This window comes from Cupressus sempervirens, chromosome 4, assembly GCF_028749045.1.
Source record: "Cupressus sempervirens isolate cs-2001-9-10 chromosome 4, ASM2874904v1, whole genome shotgun sequence".
NCBI lineage: Eukaryota > Viridiplantae > Streptophyta > Pinopsida > Cupressales > Cupressaceae > Cupressus > Cupressus sempervirens.
Window position 1 is genome coordinate 891,951,841 of NC_143121.1, and position 20,743 is coordinate 891,972,583.

Consider the following 20,743-nt stretch of genomic DNA (forward strand, 5'->3'; position numbering starts at 1 on the left):
TTAATATGAACAACATATTTACATAAAAGAGATAATCATAATCTATTGAGTATAGAGGATGCCCTAATCTTTATATAATCTACTCATTTCTTAGGGAAAATGCAGCAAGTGTAAACCTAATATAACTCGAAGATTATACATTTAGATCCACACCCAAAATCCTCTTGAAGAGAGGGAGTAAGGGCTACCATACTAAATAAGAAAAAAACCATCACCACCACACCCGAGACCTCGATTATTCTTCAAGAGTCTTCTTGCCAAAAATCGTGATGATTTATGAGGCTTCCTTGATGATTTTTTCCCTAGAACTAGGGGGGAACTCGTAGGCATTTCTCATTCTGTTGGATTTGTCAAAATTAGGGAGGCAGAATTTGACAGCTTCTAGATTAGAGAAGTCCACGTCTGAGTGAATGTAAGTGCCAAAAGCCTATAGGTAAGTCAAAAGCCACTCCGTCATAGGATCCTCTTTGATGCCTGTCCATCGCAGCAGAAATTGCACACTGGCTTCTATTTTGGGCCTTTATTTGAAGAAGAGAATACTATCTCTCATTACCAAACTGGGGCACCTAGGAACAATTGCGAGCTCGAAACTGCCTAGTTGGTATGCCATGTAGGCTTCTGGTAGCAGGATTTTAAGTTTCTCATCAATACTAAAGACCACTTGTTCTAAACCTACTAACCAACTAGGGTAAAAAAGGTTATAGCTCAGAGTTTGATTATACCCCATTTCTCTACTTTAGCCCTAGCTAGGCATCCAATCTATGTCCCCGAGATATCACTATTGGTGCACCATGAATAATCATAGTTAAAGACTCCTTCACCCATAACCGTACTAATTGAAACCCTACTCATGTTGTATATGGGCCTAAGTAACCAGTTCCATCTATCGAGTTTAAATATACCATGAAAGGCCATGGTTTGAGTTTCAGAGGCATGACAGAGACAAATATTCGTATCCATGAAGGGGACAACCCAAAACCAAAATCAAACGATATGGGAGAAATGTGGAGAGAAGAGGACCCGGCTCACATTTATAGAATAATTGTAGGGAAGGATCTAGAAAATTGGGTGGTGACGCCATTTCCATGCAACTAGATGATTATTCATCCTCTTAGAATCATAATTAAATTGATGCCAATGATCACGATATCTCTGGTTAGTAGATTCATATGTGCGGAAATACGTGAGCCGAGATTTACACCAATAGGGATAATCATGGATCCAAATGTCAAGGGAGATTACAATAGAGGACTAGATCTAATGATAATCTTTCCTAGCTAACTATGATTATACAATAGCATATTTTCTCCATTTGTACCTTTATTTGCTAAAATATCAGCTTTAGTATTACCTTCTCTAAATATAATCTTAGTTCTTCAATTTTTTCCAATAGTCTAATGGTTTTTTCTAGTCTAGAGTTTAATATCCAATTAGGAGTTCTTCTATTCCTACGTACATTTTGGATGATTTGTGAATCTCCTTCGATTATAATTTTCTTGATTTTTAGGCTAGTACAAAGTTTTAGTCCTTCATCTACTACTTGTAGTTCTACCATATTGTAATTAAAAGAGAGATTTTCTTTTAATTAAATAAGTTTATTTTATTTATTAAAAATGGATGTTTTCTTTTAATTAAATAAGATATATTAAGATTATTTAATTAAAATAGAGATTTAAATTAAATAAGATAGAATTCTTTAATTAAAAGAGAAATTTTGTTAAAATTTTGTTTTAATTAACTAAGATTATTTTATTTATTTAAAAAGGATATTTTATTTTAATTAAATTAGATTATTGATGAAATGGTCAAACCTTAGGAAATATTGAAATAATTAAATTAATTACAATTTGATCAACGAAAATGCTCTGAATTGATTCAATAAAATATTGCAATGCATTGATTCAGGAAATTGATAAATTGAAGAATTGGGGCCCATAGTCTAGGTGACCATTTTAGGGTGCATACAATAGGTTGCCTAAATCTCCTAGTGACTACAGTGGATACTTTAAGGTTGTTTCATATTTCTTTATAGTTGGAGAAATGGCTTAAGACCACTTCAGTGACTTGGCAAGGAATACCATACGTGTACATAACTTCAAAAATGGGAAAATAATATGTTGCATTTTCTCAATATAATAGAAAGTGCTTTCAACGATTCTAGGAATTTCTATTAAGTAAAGCCAATATGAAATCGATCTAACAATATGAGATCCTCAATTAAACCCAAATTTATCAAAGACTTGTCTCTGATGTATTCAAATATCTTCATGTCTTACTACTTATAATTGCTTTCTATAGGTTTAAAGAGATTAGAAATAAGGTTTCCATGGCCACTTTTATTCAACAACACCTTAAATCATTGTCCTAATCCTTCCAACCTAATGTTTAGAGTGTTAATAGTCTTGTAGTTAGAAGAACAATCTTTCATGATTCCAACGAGCTTTTTTGCAGTCTGCACATTAAAACATTAAAACCATTAAATTGAGGATATAAAATACTTATAATATCATCTAAGTTTAAAAATTAAAATAACAAGCCCTAGTTTCTCATAATCTAAATTAGTTAATTCTTGGAGTTATTTTATAATTCTAGGTGAACACTTGTAAGAGCATTGACTCCAATGATCGAATAGAGTGATAAACCGTGTGTATCATCTTTGTTTTCTTTTGTTTCCTCTTAAGATAGATACGTTTACCAATATGATAGTTGATGATTAAATGAAAAGTAAAGAGTGCATAAAAGGAACATAGCCATCGTTACCTAGACTAAGCATTTTTGTTTTGATTCTTGTTGCCCCACCTTCTAAGTAATCCTACAAGTGTTTAAAAATGAAGTTAGCGAGCTAGTTGTGAATCATACATGAACCCCACCAATAGATCATGCAATATTCCTTACATTGCACCCAAATGACTATAATTAAAGCATCTAAAAAGGGGGACAATGGAATATATTATCACACAAGTGCCAAGATCCATCATTTTAAAGGACATTGTGTGATAGTTATATAATATTAGTAGTACCAACTTTAATATAGATGCAAACCTATAACACATTGATCAGCATTAAAGAAAAACCAAGAGTAGTGTTACTTGAAGATCAAGTTCATGCACTACTAAGCCACTAATCTCACTTATTAGTTGAATTCATAATTTAAGTAATTTCAAGACATCAAAATATCGTAATGAAATTTTAAGAAAATATAGAGTAAGAAAGACAAGTAAACTTAGAGAACCGTAACATGTTTTGATTTTCCCTAACGTTAAAAATATGTCATACTAGCATTGGTTTTTGGAATAATTATAAATGGTATTTGTAATGTTAATACACGTTATTGGCTCTATTATCATAGTATTACATCACAAGTTATGCTACCTAAGGTTGAAACGACACGAAAATGGGATTCAACAAGAACTTTTTGTTTTGGAAAACTTTGTGTGGATGTCACCGAGAACTTGTTAATTTGGAAATTTTAGTTATATTTATGAATGGACTACCTGAGATTGAGTCTCCATGGCATAGTTGGAAGCCCCTCCTATATATATCCAGAGGTTTTTTTGGGAGGATATGATCAAGCAACAAATGTTAAGAGTGCTAGTGTGATTCTCTATCATAATTTGTACTAACATTATCATGGGATGAAAACAGAGATGAAAAGGAAGGACAATTGAGTTGGAAACCAGCTTAATCTTATAGATAGTTTTCATTTACCAGAGCAATGAGTAGCAAGAAGATGAAAATTATACTGCAAGATGTTTGTTTGATTTTAGACAAGGGCGAAACTAGGGTTTACCAAAATTTTAGGCATCTAGCATAAGGACATGCTTGAATCCTTGCCATTAATGGATGCTTCAAGATTGGCCTCAAACTATGGTTATTCGCTTATTAGGTGTTATGATGGAAAGTGTGGCAATGAGTTTGGGTATGTAATGAGGCCCATGATGAAGGCTAATTTTTGCCTGCAACCACCCACGGGACATTTTGGCAAACATTTTGACGGCGATGATTGTGAGATTGAAGAAGAAGCTTATTTTAATTTATGGGTGTAAAATAACTAGAGATCCACTTAAACTTAACCCTAAATTATAGATATCAATTTATGATACTAAAAAAAGATTTAAATTGAATTCAATTGCAACAACATTGATTTTAAATAAATATACCTAAAATATTTATCCAACCAAGTTTCTCTACACTTAAAAAGCAACCATGAATTATGTACCCAAAAAAATTGGAGGATGACACTTTGAAATGTTTTCCTATACAAAAATTTCAAGGAGAAAACTTCCAAATTGAGCAAGAAAATGACAAAGGAAACGTACTGCAAACCAAACTATGTTTTCTGAATTTGAAACAATTGAGGCTAGATACATGACTATTTTGGAGAGTCACTTCCCCTTTTATTCCATAATATTTATGGGACTTGACACTTAGGTAGAATTGAATGAAATTTTATCTTGAATGGGCTAGTTCTGATCTCTTTTAATTGAATAACTTCTAGATTTTCCAAAATTTGGGTTTCTTAGCTACTAAAATATGCAAACTTTCAAACAGTACTATAGAAAGCTATTACAATGGATCTAGTTGATCATGGAAACCTAATGTTGGATCTTAATATATAAACCTAACGTTCAATTTTAATATATAAGGAAGCATGTGGAGTGGACCTTTGTTATACTCTAAAGCCTTGCCTTCTTTTTTATACCAGATAATAATCCAAACATGCAGAGCAGTTCTAAAGATTTGAGTGACTTTATAGAAAATGCTTAATTTATATATATAGAAGCTCGTGGGTTATATTCAATAAGTCTGTTTATTGTGAATCAGAGTTCCCTATAGTGATTCTCCTTCACTTCCAAATCGTCTCAAAGAAGAATTTGAACCTTCACAAAAGAGGAGGATCCTCGAGATTACAAGCGCTTCAAGTGAGGCAAAGTTTTTTGGTGGAATGTGCAGCTTTTGTGTCCCTCATAATAGGACTCATATCAAGCCTCATAGATGGGCCTCTGAAAAAACATATTATTTAGGGATTATATACATGCAATTGTGTTTTTGTTGGTTATGGTTTTTTCTATGGGAGACTGGTTTCCAGGGAATAATTTGTGTAGCAGTTAGCCTAATTGAGAGGAAGTTCATTTTGAGGAAGAGGATCCTCTATTTTGTCTATGGAGTGAGGCGTAGTGCTAAGAATTGTCTTTGGTTTGACTTATTTGTTTGGCTTGGCATCTCATGTTTCCTAAATAGCTAGTCTTCTTTTCAGATGGCTTTTTCATACTTGTTATTCTTAATAGAGATGTATTGCATAATTTTCATTCTGGTTATTCATTTGCAAAGTCCTCATGTAAATTTGTAGTCTCTTTTCCATTCTAATATTTTGGTGGGTTTGAGCTATTAGATGGAGCAAGCTACCAAGAACAACAAGTTGTTGGATTCCATAAAGAGGGTCATGTTTTTGTCTTCTCCACTCTACACTTTTATGGCTATTGAAGACACCATTGGTGAAGGTTTTCTCTTTGAATTTTCAAGTGAAAACATATTTTGATAGAATTTTGAGTCCATATTCCATCAAAATGTGTTTGAAATTATATCTCCTCCTCGAATGAATGACAATTTGTCTTATAGAGATGTGATGCTAAGTAGATATGTAAATGCGAAGTAATAGTTTGTTCTATATAATAAAATATAAATGGAGGTAAAACAACTGACCTATATTTCAGCGAGAAATGACACTAGCCAAGGCAAGCAGCACAAAAATGACATTAGTATTTATTATTCTTCATCCTCAATTACTTTTTGAATTAGACAATAAGAGACAGTAGTGATACGGCGCTGTCTGCGGGGCAACATATATGCACCATTATTGAATGGACGTATAAAAGACTTTCACTATTTAACACTTAGAAGAGGTGCATATATGTTGCCCCTTATCCATTGATGTAGTGATACACAGAACATTGAAATTAGAAATAAGATGGATCAATGAATAGGAAAAACATAATATGCACGAGGACGATCATAGTGAAAAGATGAGAACATTATAAGTTTCCAATGTAAATTTAGAGCCACAGATAGAATATAAATCAACAGGAGCAGAAAAAAAGTTGTAGCCAAATAAAGAGAACCTCACAAATCGTTATTCATATGCAAAGGAACACTGTACACCTGAACAAATTATCGGCGCCCATAACTTACATATTTTTTTAAAAATCACAGATAGGAAGCAAAATACAGAAAGTGATGATACCCCAAATCATAGAAATCCTCATAGGCCTGAGCAATTTCTGTATTGTATGAGCCCGATAAATAGCAAGCATAGTATCTTTAAAAGTACAATTCTGCATTTAGAAGAACAATGACGCGCATTGTACCATTTCTTTGTAATAAACAATTGATGTATTGACATCCGGATGTCGCTGCATAATAAAATATAAAGAAACCGACAAATTTAAGGGGTCAGTTGAGCAACAGAATACTTCGACAGCGTTGCAAGAGAAAAGTTGCCATTTTTAGCAATATATCTACAAGTGGCCGACACATAACATATTTTTTATTTTATTTCGTGTGATGAAGATAAAAAAATCTTAATTTCAATTCAATGAAACGACTTATTTGAATTTTATTCGAGGCAACAAATCTCTATCTGCCACAATGCTGCAGGATTCTGCCCACAATCTGTCAGATGAAAAAGTATGTTCAGATATTCAAAAACTCAAAAATTGAAAAGCTTCAATAAAAACATTGGTGAAAAATGAATGTTTACAGGCAGCAAACGAAATTTAAAAGAATGTATTTAATTCCAATTTTCACCAACTGACATCATCAATTCAAATATAAAGCATTGATTTGGCATATATTTCAGCTGCACAAATCTGCAAATTGTTTGTTGCATACATTAACTTTACCAGTTCTCTTATTTCTACTTAAGTTTTTTTTGTATCTCCTACATAATTGTATAGATGAGTGATTGAAATTTGAAGAATGAGTAAGGAAGGAGCAGAGAGAAAGAAGAACAGCGTATCACCATGTGCAGCCTGCAAACTGCTAAGAAGAAGGTGTGCAAAAGAATGTGTATTTGCTCCATATTTTCCTTCTCATGATCCTCACAAATTTGCCACAGTGCACAGAGTGTTTGGAGCCAGCAATGTGAACAAAATGCTCAAGGTTCTTCTCTGACCATTTTCATTCATTAACTTTTGAAGATCTTTCATGTGTTGTGGTCAAATGGTGCTGATTTTCAGCATGAAAAATGTAAAAAAAAAAAAAAATTCATAGTGGCTGCATTGCCTTAGATTCTTTATTTTTCTTTTATTTATCAGTTATATATGGGTTATTAGTGTGTGATGTTTAAGCCATTTGTTATATATGTTGTGTTGTATCGATCTTTAGATAGATATGAAGTTTAAACACCATTTTGGTTCTAGTTATTGTTTTTCTGATTTTGGCTGTATGCATTTTTTTTTCAAGGTTTCAGATCAAATTCTATGATCTATCATCGGGAATAATGATAGATTTGATTTCTGATGTTTTATCTTTAGATGATGGATCATAAAGATTGATTCCAAAAGTCAACATAAAAATGCACACAATCGACAATCAAATTCAGAAAGAAACAGTAACTAGAACTTTATTAACCGTGGGAATTTCATGCTCCTAAACATTTTGGTTTTCCAGTGAGTGAAAAGTGATGTTTTCAAATATTGTTTTGGCAGGAGCTTCCATTAGAGAAGAGAGCTGATGCAGTAAGCAGCATGGTGTATGAAGCAAATGCAAGGATAAGAGATCCAGTGTATGGATGTGTGGGCACTATTTTTTCATTGCAGCAACAACTTTCAGTGTTGCAAACCCAGTTGGCTCTTGCTCAGGCAGAGGCCGTTCAACTGAGAATGCATCACCCCAATTCTCATATCTTGTTGGGAGGGCTTAAAAGTGACATGAGAAGAGATGAGGATCATGAGAAGACCAGTACATGCCAATCTATATGGACTTGCTCTTAAAACAAAAACAACAATTCTTGAACATCATTTTCTTTCAATCACAAGGATTTGAACATTACATTTGTTATATACCTTGTGATTGTTCATGAGATGTCAAGATCAAATAACTCCTTCAAGAAGAATACTTTTCTAGTTTCTTACATAGATAAAAAGTATAATGGTTTCTGCAACTAGCATACGCTTGACTTACGGATCTTTATATATGTTTCCTTGTTGTAAGGTTTCTTAATATAAAAACCTTGGATTTTATGTAGTCATATTGTTTTCTTGAACGCGGAAGTTTTCGACCAGGGAGCTATTAATCATTTTGACTACTTCATATGTTTTTGTATGATTGGATCTACTTGGTGGTTTCCGCTTGATGAGATTTATATTGGTCTGTTCCTTATCCGCATCTTAGTAATGCTATTTTTTTTTTATATTAGTCATGGTATATAGATTACTTTAATTTACATTCACAGCAAATGCAAAAATGCTTAATTTACAGCCATTCTGAATTTTTTTAACCGAATATGATCTTTACAAGCGCGATGAAAGACGAGATCTACAGGAATATGTGTGCATTTTTTTTTTTTTGACTAAAAGAGGGGTAAAATTTTTATTGAATATCAAAGAGAGCTGAACAACATAAGTGTAGGACCAGAAAAATGGGTTAAATGCATAACATACTATGAGCAAATCACAAAACTCAATAATCATATATTAGCACCCACTAGTCTACCATGAAAGCCAAACTAATACAGAAAGCAATAGAAACCCCCTTTTTCGTTTGTAGCTCCCATGTTCTTCTTTCTTCTCCAAATGATTGTAGCTCCAATTCGCCTATAGTGCACACAAGATGGAAGCCAAAGCCTATGATGTGGATCATGCCATGAGAATACTTGAAGTGTGATTTTATGAGAGAGAGAGAATGCAACATACAAAGAAGTAGAGACTCAAAGATTCAAAGATTTGGATTTTCAAAACTTAAGCATTCCGATTCCAAGGACCCAAAATGAGAGAAAGAGTGTTCATTTATCATCAACACTCAAAGTGAGGGCATTGGATTTGTCACCCACAGATATGCGATGTGGCAAGAGATTCTTATGACGCATATGACAAAATATGCCAATTGTAAGATTCTATGACACATGAGAGTCAAACTTGGCTAAATGTGGAAGAGAATCTATGACGCGTCATAAGATACCTCAACCCACTTAAAGCCAATAATCTATGACGAATAAGCCAAATAGGGACATGCATAAGAGGTAATAATATTTGATTATGACAAATCTCAGCGAAGTGTCAAAGGAGAATCCATAAGGTGTCATATCCAAGTGTCATGATGACAATATTTTATGGAATATTCGAATTAAAAATCCTCTTATTCCACAAAATAAGAATTAGTAGAAAATGGAATTAATGATGGAAAATGGAACTTGGAAAATTAAGAATTTCCATGGTTTGTAGATAATGAATCAATTGATTAATAAAATTAATTAATTGAGGACGATAATTAGGAAGAATAATAGAATTAAATTATGGGTTATTTAATTCTATAGAGAGAATTAGTAAATGATTGGTCAAATTGATTAAATGAATGCGACAGTATCCTTTGATGAAAATGTAATGATGATGGATATGGAATAAGATGATGACTAGTAGATCAAAGCCATGATCAGATTGATTGATTGAAGATGATAACATGCCAAGGATACATGACATGAATTGGTTGATATGTAACATTTAACCGACATTGTAAATGTTATAGGATTGAAATTGATTGATAAGGTTTGATCATAATAACATCAACGGACACTGTCAATATTATTAAAATGGTTAATGATGCCATGATCCGACATTGAAAGCCTCAACAATGTCAAAGATTGAATGACATGAATGATAGTTTGACCTAGCACTAAGAGCCATGACAGTACTAATCTCAGATTGATAAGATTGATAAGTTGATAGGTTTTCAAGGCACTGAAAGCCACAACAATGCCTAGGAGCGGATAAATGATGATTGATTTGGGATGTTTGATATGTTTCGAGTTGATTATGACTGATTTCAAGTGATTTCGGGTTGATATGGGGTGATTTCGAGTTGATTTGGGGTGATTCCGAGTTGATATGAAATTGATGTGAAAGGGGATACAAATGATGAAATATGGTCAATCTAGCCAAAAGATCAAAGTTAGTAGAATGAGAAAATGGGACAAATTAGTATGAAGAAGTGATGAAACCGTAGATGTGAACCATTTTTGAGCTATTTCCCAGAGACAGCCAAATAAGAATCCAAGGTGAGCCGAAAGGCTTTAGCTTCTCGAATCCGAGCTCTCCCAACAAGGGTAGTATCATCAACAAACTGAAGGTGAGAAAGAGTAGGCAAACCATTTCCCCATTGCCATCCTTGAATCAAATTTTGGGAAACATGAAACTTGATAAGTCGACCAAGTCCCTCGGCCATAATGAGAAACAAATAAGGCGAGATGGGATCTCCCTGATGAAGACCTCTAGAAGTCCCAAAAAGCTCTGTCAGTTCATCATTAAGAAGGACCGAGAAGGAAGGAGTAGTAACACAGCTAAGAACCCATCTAACCCAATCTTGACTGAAGCCAAAAGCAAGAAGAACTTTCCGCAAGAAATCCCAATTGACTCTGTCATAAGCCTTAGCCATATCAAGCTTAATAAACATAGCACATTCCCTAGAAGTACACATAGAGTGAATAGCTTCAGAAGCAATAACCACCCCATCCAAAATTTGTTTTCCTGCCATAAAACCCCCTTGTTCCTCAGAGATAACCATAGGAAGGCAACCTTTAAGCCTCTCTGCTAAGAGCTTAGTGATGATTTTATAGACCACATTACAAAGAGCAATGGGCCTAAAAAAGTCCAGCTGATTAGCCTCTTCCTTTTTCGGAATAAGGACTAAAAAGGTAGCATTCAAGGCCCGAAGCATTTCTTTGTTGGAAAAGGACTCTTGAGCCACATCCAAAAGGTCATGATTGATAATATCCCAAAATTCTTGAAAGAATTCAACAGGGAAACCATCCGGCCCCGGAGCTTTGCCCTTCCGCAAGCTGAAGACCACCCCCTCCAATTCAAACATAGTAATTGGCCTCATAAGAGAAGCATTCATCTCCCTAGTCACAACTGAGGGAATACAAGACAAGATAGTATTCTCGTCAATCTCTGGTGGAGGTAAATCATCTAAAAAAAGGGCTGAGTAAAACTAAATAGCTTCCTTGGAAATAGCTTGAGAAGAAGTCAGACGCATCCCATTAGAAGTAACAAGAGAAGAAATGTAACTCCTGTTACGTCGAGCCTACACAAATTTATGGAAAAATGCAGTGTTCTTGTCCCTTTCCTGAAGCCAATCTACTCGAGCCTTCTGTTTCCAATAGATTTCTTCTCGAAGATCCCACTTAGCTAAATCAGCAGAAGCTTGGGATTCTGCAATGCCAAGTGCTTCTGAAAAACCCAGATCCCGAATCTGCCTGGTAATAACATCAAGACAATCCTGAGCCCTCTTCTTCATAATATGAAGATTACCAAAACAATTCCTGTTCCAATGCTTCAACTTCCTTTTAACAAATTGAAGTTTTTTAGAGAAGGAGAACATAGCAGTGCCATAGGCAGGGCCTCCCGGTCTCCACCAGTGAGCCATTAAGTCATGAAGAGAAGAGTCTCGAAGCTACATTAGCTGGAACTTAAAGGGAGGGTTCTTGGGGACAGCAACATAACTAGATGTGAGCTTAATAGGCCAGTGGTCAGAACCTCTCCAATCAAGAATTTCAGAAGAGAGCGAAAGAGAACCAGAATTCCAAAAGCAGGAAACAAGGAACCTATCCAAGCGTTCTGAGATAGCATCATTACCAACTCTTCAATTGTTCCAAGTAAAGAGCCCATTGAGAGGTTTGACATCAAAGAGATGTAAAAGATCAATATTTTGTCGAAGAAGCTCAAAAGGACCCAAGCGAGCTAGCCCACCCCTCTTCTCCTCTAAACCGAGAGATTACTATGATGTTGGGCATTGGAGGGGGAGATGTTGGCTGCTTCTTTTGCAACTGCTATGTTAATATTTTAAATATGTTAATTAATTAAATGTGTGGGTTGTAATTCGATATAGCTCCTAAAATGTTATATTCTATTTTTAGATAAATTAAATAGATTTTTATGAAATTAAGAGTTTAGATTATTAGAGATGAACATATTTGAAAATTAAAGCAAGGTGAAGCTTTGAGCATAAAATAGAAAAATTAGAGAAGAAAAACCTACCTAGAGTTGGAGACTTAATAGTGAGGTGGGTCATGACCATCTAGTTTTACATATGAGAGCTATCTTTAGTATTAGGAAAGGGGACCAATGGGAGTATCATCCTGTGAATTTGAATTTCAATAATTTTCACTTCTCCAAATATTTGACCACTGGTCTTGGAAGAAACAATAGCCAAAGTGAGGCAAGAAAACTTGTCATTATTTGGAGAGCTAAGATATCCTCTATTACAAATTTGGAAATAAATTAAATGCTAGTGTGATAAATAAGACCAGTCATGAATTCTTAGCTTGAAACTTGCATGTCAAGTATGAGAACCCCCATGGAAATTTTTTATTTTTATATGTCATCCCTTGACAAATGGGATTGGTCCCTACTATTAGAAGGGGAGGTTGTTGGTTCTTCAAAAACCATACGAGGCACATTCCATGGTGATCAATGTCTTGTAACCTTAGGTTAGTAGTCTACAACTAAGATGAGATTCACTTTATAACACTATTGTGGAGATTGAGACTTTCTTGGAGTTTCTCAACTTATTTTTTTATTAAATTAGTAGCGTGACAAGGGTGTTGACCCTAATACAATTACAACCTATAAGCTTCAAACAGATCAACAACACATTAAAAAAGTTGTTGGCTATTATAAGTGACAACCATCAACACACTAATAATAAATTTTATGGTCCACCTTAAAAGTGAGTATACAACTCTAGGATATCCATGGTTGTATAAGAGTTGTATACTCACTTTTAAGGAGGAGATCAATGGACCAAATAACATACCATTAATAAATGCAAAGGATCCCTAATATATTGGGGAACAAGTGGTGAAACCTTATTAGAAAGACTATTAGCATAGGGTGCATAGTGTTGATAAGTCTACACATTGTCAATTAAAGATTGAAGCATATCATGAGAAAAATGTAGAGAAGGATTCACTTGACCAAAGGAATTTGTGTACCACTAACAGAAGAAAGAGATATAGAAGTCAGATTACAACATGAACATTACCCACATCAACAACAAGACTATCTAGAAAAGACTCATCTTCAGTTTCAGATGCATTGCTAAATGAAGAAGCAAAAGAAAAGAATGGTGAAATGTTAATCATTATCATCCTTCCACTGAGTGGTAACACCTTTATGTCACAAGAGAGAATTTTCAAGCTAGGTGTCCAGTAGAGAAGAGCCAACTACATCAAAAAGGGGGGTGCTGATAATCCAGTGATTGGGTGCATGACCTATCACCCACCATAAGAATTGCATCTCCAGAGAGATGTGTTGAGATATCAAATGTCCACCAAAATGCATATAAAGGTGGAAATATCCCTGGTAGCAAAACTATCCTCCACCTTTAGAAAATTGGCCAAAAGAGTTATGAATGGCCTCAAAGAAATAATTCTCCTAGAAATGAAGGGAAAAGTTGGCAAGAAAAACACACATAAGACACACACCAAAGAGTTTAGTCAAGAGGTTGGATACAATCTAAGACTAAGTTAAAAGAGAGCGGTTCCCCCAAACCTACAAATTTTTCATCACTAAATCAAGGGGGAAAGAGTAATAATTAAAACCCTTGGCACAAGGGAAAAGGTCAATCTTACCTGAGACCAAGCCTCTCCAAGAATTCTTCACCAAGTGGTGTAGCTCAAGTAGAGAAGTCCAAAACCAACAAATCTATAAACTAACCCACAATGTTGGAAGTAGTCGACATTTTCAACCATGTCCATCCTGCAGAGAACCACAGGGGAGGTCGTTATACATTCCAAAGTTCAAGGTTTCACTTGGGAGAAGCAATAACAACATATTTGAAAATAATTGTGCAAATCTTCGCCTATCATGAATTTTCCACCCCCAATCAACACATGTTCCTCCACAATTATGATGGCATTAGAAGTCTCAAAAACATATTTTCCAAAAGGAAGCCTACTATAAATTTCTTTAGCAACCACCATTCACCAAGGACCCAAATTCCACAACCCATCAAGAGAGAAAGTTAGTACTAAAAAATAATTATATTATTCAACAATGTGTTAAATTTTAAGAGTTATATCAGTGGATAGAGTCATTATTTAAAATTTTGTTTTAGGCAATTATGTGGTCCTTTCTAGTTGAAAAGATCCATGGTTCCTTTGCATTTATTAATGGTGTGTTATTTGGTCCTATTGCTACTAGGGCTGAGTTTTTCATGATTGTGCTTCATACAATTGTGTTATACGTCATAAGTGTTCTGTGGCATCTACTAAATATGTGCTTATTGTCTCTAGTATAGTCACAAGTTATTTCCAATTTCGACATCTATTAGAGCACTAATGAAATTATTAATGAACCAATAATAGAAACATCTGGCTCTTGATCTTATACTATAATGATTGCCTTCATCGTGGGTGTCCTTCCTATCATTGGGTCTCTCAATATATTATTGGAATTAGTTTCTTCTTTTTGTAAGTATGCTTCTTGTCACTATTATATCCTTAGGTTCTTATGTTGTTGTTATTGAAGTGTGGTATGTTGTTGTTACATCTCCTAGATATCAATCTTTTTTTATGGAATTTTTTTTTCTTGGGCTACTAGTTCAAGTGTTGATTTTCCCTTTAGAAATAAATTTCACCATCTTCCATGTGTCAAATTATCCTCAATGGTGGTTTATGGACAAGATTTCGTGGAAAATGAGGACTTCTACCAAAATAAGCTATCAATGTACAGATTCTCTAATCTATGGCATCCTCTTGATCTTTACAAATAGATGATGGATTTGGGAAGTCTATAGACTTGAAGGAGTGCTCTCTTTTTAAAGTTTTGGTTAACATTCTTTAATCCTCTTATTGGGCCACCAAGTGTAGGTTGGACTTTTGAACAAATTCTCCCTTTAGCTTTGAAATCCTTCTTTTTATGAGTCCATTTTTTACTCTATTAATTTCTTCTTAAAATTTAATGATTGTATTGCATTAATGAGGCACTCCACATTTGCATGCATTCTAGTAGACATTGACATCTTCAAGACCCTTTGTAAAGATGGGGTCTTGATTCTTGAGAGTATGTGTTAAGCTCAATCTCTTGATTATGAGGTCCTCCCCTTTACATATTGTTGGTACTTCTTCATCAATCATGTGGCTACTAATTTTCCTCTCTCATAAGCACTAGCATAAGGTGGAAGGATGCTACTAATGAAAACTTAGTTACTAATAGTTTTGATCCATTGACTCCCCCTAGATGATGATCTCTCTTGTTTCTAGTGTGACTCCAATTCCCTCAAACTCCTTTGCAGAGTCTCCTACCCCCTACCGACCCTTTACAAATTTAGCTACCTTTGACATTAGAACCTCCTTGCTGTTCCTCTAGTGATGAACACCTTTAGATTCTAATATTGTGTGGAATATGGTTCATAGGAGGAAATGTGTTTTTTATTTCTCTTCCCATTCTCATACTTGTATTATGGATGTAGATCAAATCTCTCCTAACATAGGTTCATTTATGTGGGGTAATTGTATTGTTTATAAGCTTGGCTACAATTGTTCAACTTTCTTTTGTGCGTATTTATTATCCACAATGGTTTCATGTTCATCTTGCAAAAAGTAATTAGGGTGCTAAAGATTTTTTGGTTTAGGTAAACTCCTTGAAACATAGATAGTATTGACCAAAAAAATTTGGAGGAGTTAGGGTCAAGTCTATAATCTGGGGGAAAAGTAAGGATTGATGTTTAAGATAACTCATATCTATACATCTCATATCTATACATGTCACATATGATACTTTAATGGAGAGAATTGTTTTGTCTTAAAAAACATATTGAACATAGATTGGTCAAGATTATTTTATATAAAAAAGGAATACTCATCTATTGTGTCAATAATGAAGATTTCTTGCCTTGGTGTTAACATACCAACAACCAAGGTTCAATACGCATTGGATCAATCTCTACCATGTCAATAATAGGGTTTGGTTACCTTGGTATTAAATAACTAAAATTTTAACATTCCAAATAACCACTCACATACATGATAATTCTAAATGCTTTGTTTCATTTTATCTATGCTCTTCTACTTTTTGTTCCTTCCATTTTATCATTGGTTCCATGTGATTCAAAACGTCCCCACTTCCTATCCTATCCACCGCCATGTGTCATTTATGGGAGGTGTTCACCCTCCAATAGACATTGAACATACTTATGTTGTCATGTCACCATGGCTTTTAAAGGGTCGTTAATATGTCAAACTTTCTACCAAGGTTGATGGTATTGTATTGGTCCTCACTTTTAGGGCTACGAGTGAGGCTTACATCTCCCTTAACACCTACTACTATTGTTAGAAATCAAAGATTTTGTCATGTGTTTATTCCTTGTTCCTTATCCTCCAATAAGAAATCATATCTTCTTCGTTCTATCAAATCCTTCATAGTAATGGTTTGCAACTAGGATGTGATGGAAAATAAAAAGCTTCTACAAACATAGGGGTCTAGTGTATAGGTTCTCCATTATTTGGTCTTCCCTTTTATATATTCACAATTGGGAGTTGGATTTTTGGAGGCCTATATAAATAGATCTTTTCCCATGTGCTAAAGATTTTTCATTGTTCCCTCTTCTTCTATTGAGGATAAAAATTTGGTGTTGGGTAGCCTATGGGCTTAGAGAGAGAACTCTCCCTGGGTCAAACTATGAAAAAAGTTACGTAAGCCCTTAATGAACCACTCAACGTGTGTCTAATATGGGTTAGATTTATGAAACTTCCCCTTTAATCATAGGAGGATTCTTGTTGCGATGCCATTGGAAAATCTAATAGTTTCTTCTTGAAGGTTTATGATTCAACTTCATATATGGGACACTCTAGAGTTTTTCTCATATTCTAGTGATAATTTACATCGCCAATTCTCTTAATGGAAATGTTGTTTTGTTATGGTTAGGAATAGGCCATGGACTCAGTTGTTTTGATTTTAGGGGCCTCCATTTTAGATGTAAGTGTGGTCTTAATTGGCCATATTGATATGTAGTTCTCTCTCTTGTGTCATAAAGGCACTAGTACTTGGTGGAAGAATGTCAATGGTGATCACTTGAAAGCCCAAGATCTTGATCCTTTTCATGTTGATTCATCGTAGGATAGTGTTAGACATCTATATTTTGGTGTGGTTTATCATTCCCTATGGACCATTTTGAGGAATCTTTTACTTTATCTAAAACTTGGCTTGTTCGTTTATTCAATTTAACTCTAAATTTATCACTAAGTGTATGACTACATTTCACCCCATTGTCCTATTGCTACCTCTTCTTATATTAAGAGGCTTTTTGTGGGGGTTTCCCTCTTTCTTTCCTTAATAATCAAAATTTGGATGATAATATTTCTTAGACTATTGTATAAGAGAAGGAAAGATATTTCTGGACTTTATCTCCCAAACTTGTACTCAAGTTCTAGGTGAAAGGTTGACTTAGTCCTTACATGGGTTTGTATAAGTGGGACAATGATGATCCTTGCTCTCTCTTTCATTTGTAATTCTTTTTTACTAGTTTGGCTACAATTTATCCTTTTTCTTGGTTGTTTATGGCCATTTTAAGGCCTAGTCTATCCACATTTTGGTAGCTTTGTTATAGGATTGAAACCCTTGATTCCATCTTTTATTATTTTGTACAATAATTTGGACCATTCCAAAATATGTGCTAACCTCCATTTAAAAAAAAAAAAGGTGTATAAATGCTTGTAGCTTCTTTTAAGAGTGAAATATCTCACAAGCATTTCAGTTGCACCTTTCTACATTCTTGGTAAAAAATGCCTCACTCTTTGATAAAAATGCCCCTAACATAGACAATGTAGCTCTTTAATTATTGGAAAATTCTTTGTAATAAAACCTTGTCATAGCCATTAATGATCTCCATGTAATGGGTGAGACTACCTCCTTGTAAGACTTTTTATATCATAGCATTGGTGTATTATTTATCACATGAAACAATATCTAACATTGCAATTTCTCTTATGTCAAAGTGGGATGTCCACCAAAGTATACTTTATCCCATACATAATGTCATTCATACTTAGATTGTCAAATGAAGCCAAGGAGGTTGTTTTATAGTGATTTGGAGATGAAACCTCATAGAAGCTAATAAAATTGAGTGGGAAATGACACAAATTTGAAATAGGCATGAGGGAAGCCAATTTATGGCTCAGGATAAGGGATGACCTTGTCCCTCACCGTTGAGATTTTTTGGGATGTAGCGCCCCTCAGGATCTAAAATGCATAGTTTTCATTGATATTTGTTAACCAACTAATTGGGAAATAGTGGTTTAAGCATAAAAATAAGATTAAAATGAAGAGAGAGAGAGAGAGAGAGAGAGAGAGAGAGAGAGAGAGAGAGAGAGAGAGAGAGAACCCATACAGATTAGGTCCTACCTCGATTTTTTTTAAAGAAAGAAAGGGAAAACAAGGATGATGTGTTAGATCCTACCTCATATACACCTTAAAAAGAGATGGAAATTGAGACAAGTGAGTGCAAAGTGCAAGTGTAAATGAAAACACACTAAAGAGTAGTTAAACAATCACTAAGTTGAATTTCTTCCAATTTAGGATGGTACATTTTAGCCCCCACTTTGGTGGTATATGACACTACATGCATATGCAAGCTAAAGACTTGTTATTTTGATCACACAGCTGATAGGCATTATTTCGCTTTGTGATTCTAACTACTAGTGGAGTTAGTGATCTTTTGTTCTTAATTTCAACTTCCATAAGACAACCCATTAGGCTTTCCACCATGACCTCTTCCAATTCATATGCAGTCTCAAACTTAATGTTTAGTTTTTCTTCTACCTTCAAAGCAAATTGATATGCATCTTCAATGGTGGTCATTCTTTTCATTATCATCGCTTCTTAGACACTTGAAATTAACCTATTTATGTAATGAACAACCTTCTCCTTGATAAATTCTGAATATTTTTTTCTAATGAGGATAAGATGGAACTCTTGTGTATATTCCTTGATAGATCTTCTTGCTTGCTTCAACCCTTGCATTTTCTTCAACAAATCAAGCTCATAATCAACAAGAATGAACCGCCTCTTCAATTTCTCTATCCTATCCAACTAAACCTTTTTCCACCAAATTTTAGCATGACCTTTTAGCTTGTCCATCATGAATTTGACCCATTGAGGATCTTCTACTTCTTCATACTCAAAATATCCTTCCATATCATTGATCTAATTGATCAATTCTTCTAGATTTAGATTTCCAAAAAATGTGGAAACTTTAATTTTGTCTCCTTCCAATTTTGGAAATCGCCCTCAAAAGCCTATCTTCCTCAGGGTCTCTACCCATTTTTTGTTGCTCTTCTTCATGTCATTCTATGAATTTGTCCTCACTTTCATCGTTTTCCCTAATATTGGTTCCTCTATGCATTTCCTCTTGCAAGGTTTGTAGTTTACTTACATGGAGATCTTTGAAATTCTCTTTTGTCACATCCGCAAATCTTCTACCACAATTTGTTCATGAAGGCATTGTTTACACTTCTCACTCAATCCACAATCATAGCTTTGGTGCAAACTACCTCATGTTTGGAGACATGTCTACACACTCAAGAACTTCTTCTCTGATATCATTTGATGAAGGATACTCCTTGGTGCAGAAGTACCCAAATAAAGAATGTACATATGCCAATCAATCACTGTCGAGCATCAGTTCTGCGCGAGCTGACTGGGGGAGTTTATCTTGGGATTTGTGCAGGTCCTTGTGGGGTTGGTTTACCCTATTCTATATTGTTCTGGAACAGTCTATAAGCCGTTTTGGCAAGAGATAAGGATCTCGATCTTTCTGTAAGTTGTTTTGGTCTCGTATGGTTAGTTTTCCTATGTAATAATCTAGAATGTTCCCTAGACCATTTTAGCTTGTATAAATGGAGTCTTCGGGTTTAGAGTTGGACAAGTATTTTTGAGTGAAGTTGCTCTGGATAAAAAAAATTTGGATATGAAGTTACGGGGAGAAGAAATCTGTAGGAGAGAAAGTGTATATAGATCAACTAGAAGAATTTTATTATCTATCCCCTTGCTGGTGCTGGTTCCTTTTGTTTTTGCTTCCGTTGAATTTATCTTTGCATCACTCCCTTTAACAACACTACACACATAACAAATTATAGAAATAAATGAAAAATTGCAAGAACATGATTTTTATTTTCTATTATCTCGAATGCAATGACATTACAACATTTACAAATATGATATGCTCCAATCACATGGGCATTTTCATTATAATATGATGCAAGTCAAAGCTACCATATACACCATCAAAACTACCCTAGGTAACTCTATGGGCCTTCTTTATATAGGGGGGATTTTAATTGCTTGAGAAGGTTCTACAAATTCTATGTCCTATTTTTGAGACTAGCCATCCCTAAAATTCTATTTTTGTATCTTATCTTACATTAGAATAGGCCCCAAAAAAAGGTTTTGAATCTAAAACAAGTGTTTTAAGGAATTGTTATTTTCTGTCCTAAGTAGTGCAACTTGTGAAGCCATAACTCTTCACTCACTGA

At 34.6% G+C, this 20,743-nt stretch overlaps 2 protein-coding genes and 1 long non-coding RNA gene across 4 annotated transcripts in view; 1 reads left to right on the forward strand and 2 right to left on the reverse strand.

The window, feature by feature from the left end:
• Window positions 1-2,191: 2,191 nt before the first annotated feature.
• Window positions 2,192-2,813, reverse strand: LOC149564268 (uncharacterized). The gene is made up of 2 exons (XR_016364177.1): window positions 2,761-2,813; window positions 2,192-2,452 (listed from the first exon to the last, which is right to left on the reverse strand). It is a non-coding gene; the product is annotated as an uncharacterized LOC149564268 (long non-coding RNA).
• A 3,285-nt stretch (window positions 2,814-6,098) lies between these two features.
• The window catches only part of LOC149564269 (uncharacterized), a 69,459-nt gene continuing 54,814 nt past the window's right edge, over window positions 6,099-20,743 (reverse strand). The window contains exon 2 of one of the 2 annotated variants that reach the window (XM_089827314.1): window positions 6,099-6,410. In XM_089827314.1, coding sequence (XP_089683440.1) covers window positions 6,319-6,410 — 92 coding nt within the window. In that variant the 3' untranslated portion in view covers window positions 6,099-6,318. Of the gene's footprint in view, window positions 6,411-6,453; window positions 6,670-20,743 lie in introns of those variants that run through there. The other variant, XM_089827315.1, reaches the window with a different exon arrangement.
• On the forward strand, window positions 6,941-8,090 carry LOC149564270 (LOB domain-containing protein 4-like). The gene is made up of 2 exons (XM_089827316.1): window positions 6,941-7,158; window positions 7,707-8,090. Exons 1-2 carry the CDS (start codon window positions 6,976-6,978, stop codon window positions 7,989-7,991), a joined length of 468 nt encoding a protein of 155 aa, XP_089683442.1. The 5' UTR covers window positions 6,941-6,975; the 3' UTR covers window positions 7,992-8,090.

What these genes read in the sequence shown, in the direction of transcription:
- LOC149564270 (XM_089827316.1), top strand. Translation starts at nt 6,976, where the DNA reads ATGAGTAAGGAAGGAGCAGAGAGAAAGAAGAACAGCGTATCACCATGT. An exon ending in ATGTGAACAAAATGCTCAAG is followed by an intron (nt 7,159 to 7,706) that starts GTTCTTCTCTGA and finishes TTGTTTTGGCAG; the next exon opens with GAGCTTCCATTAGAGAAGAG.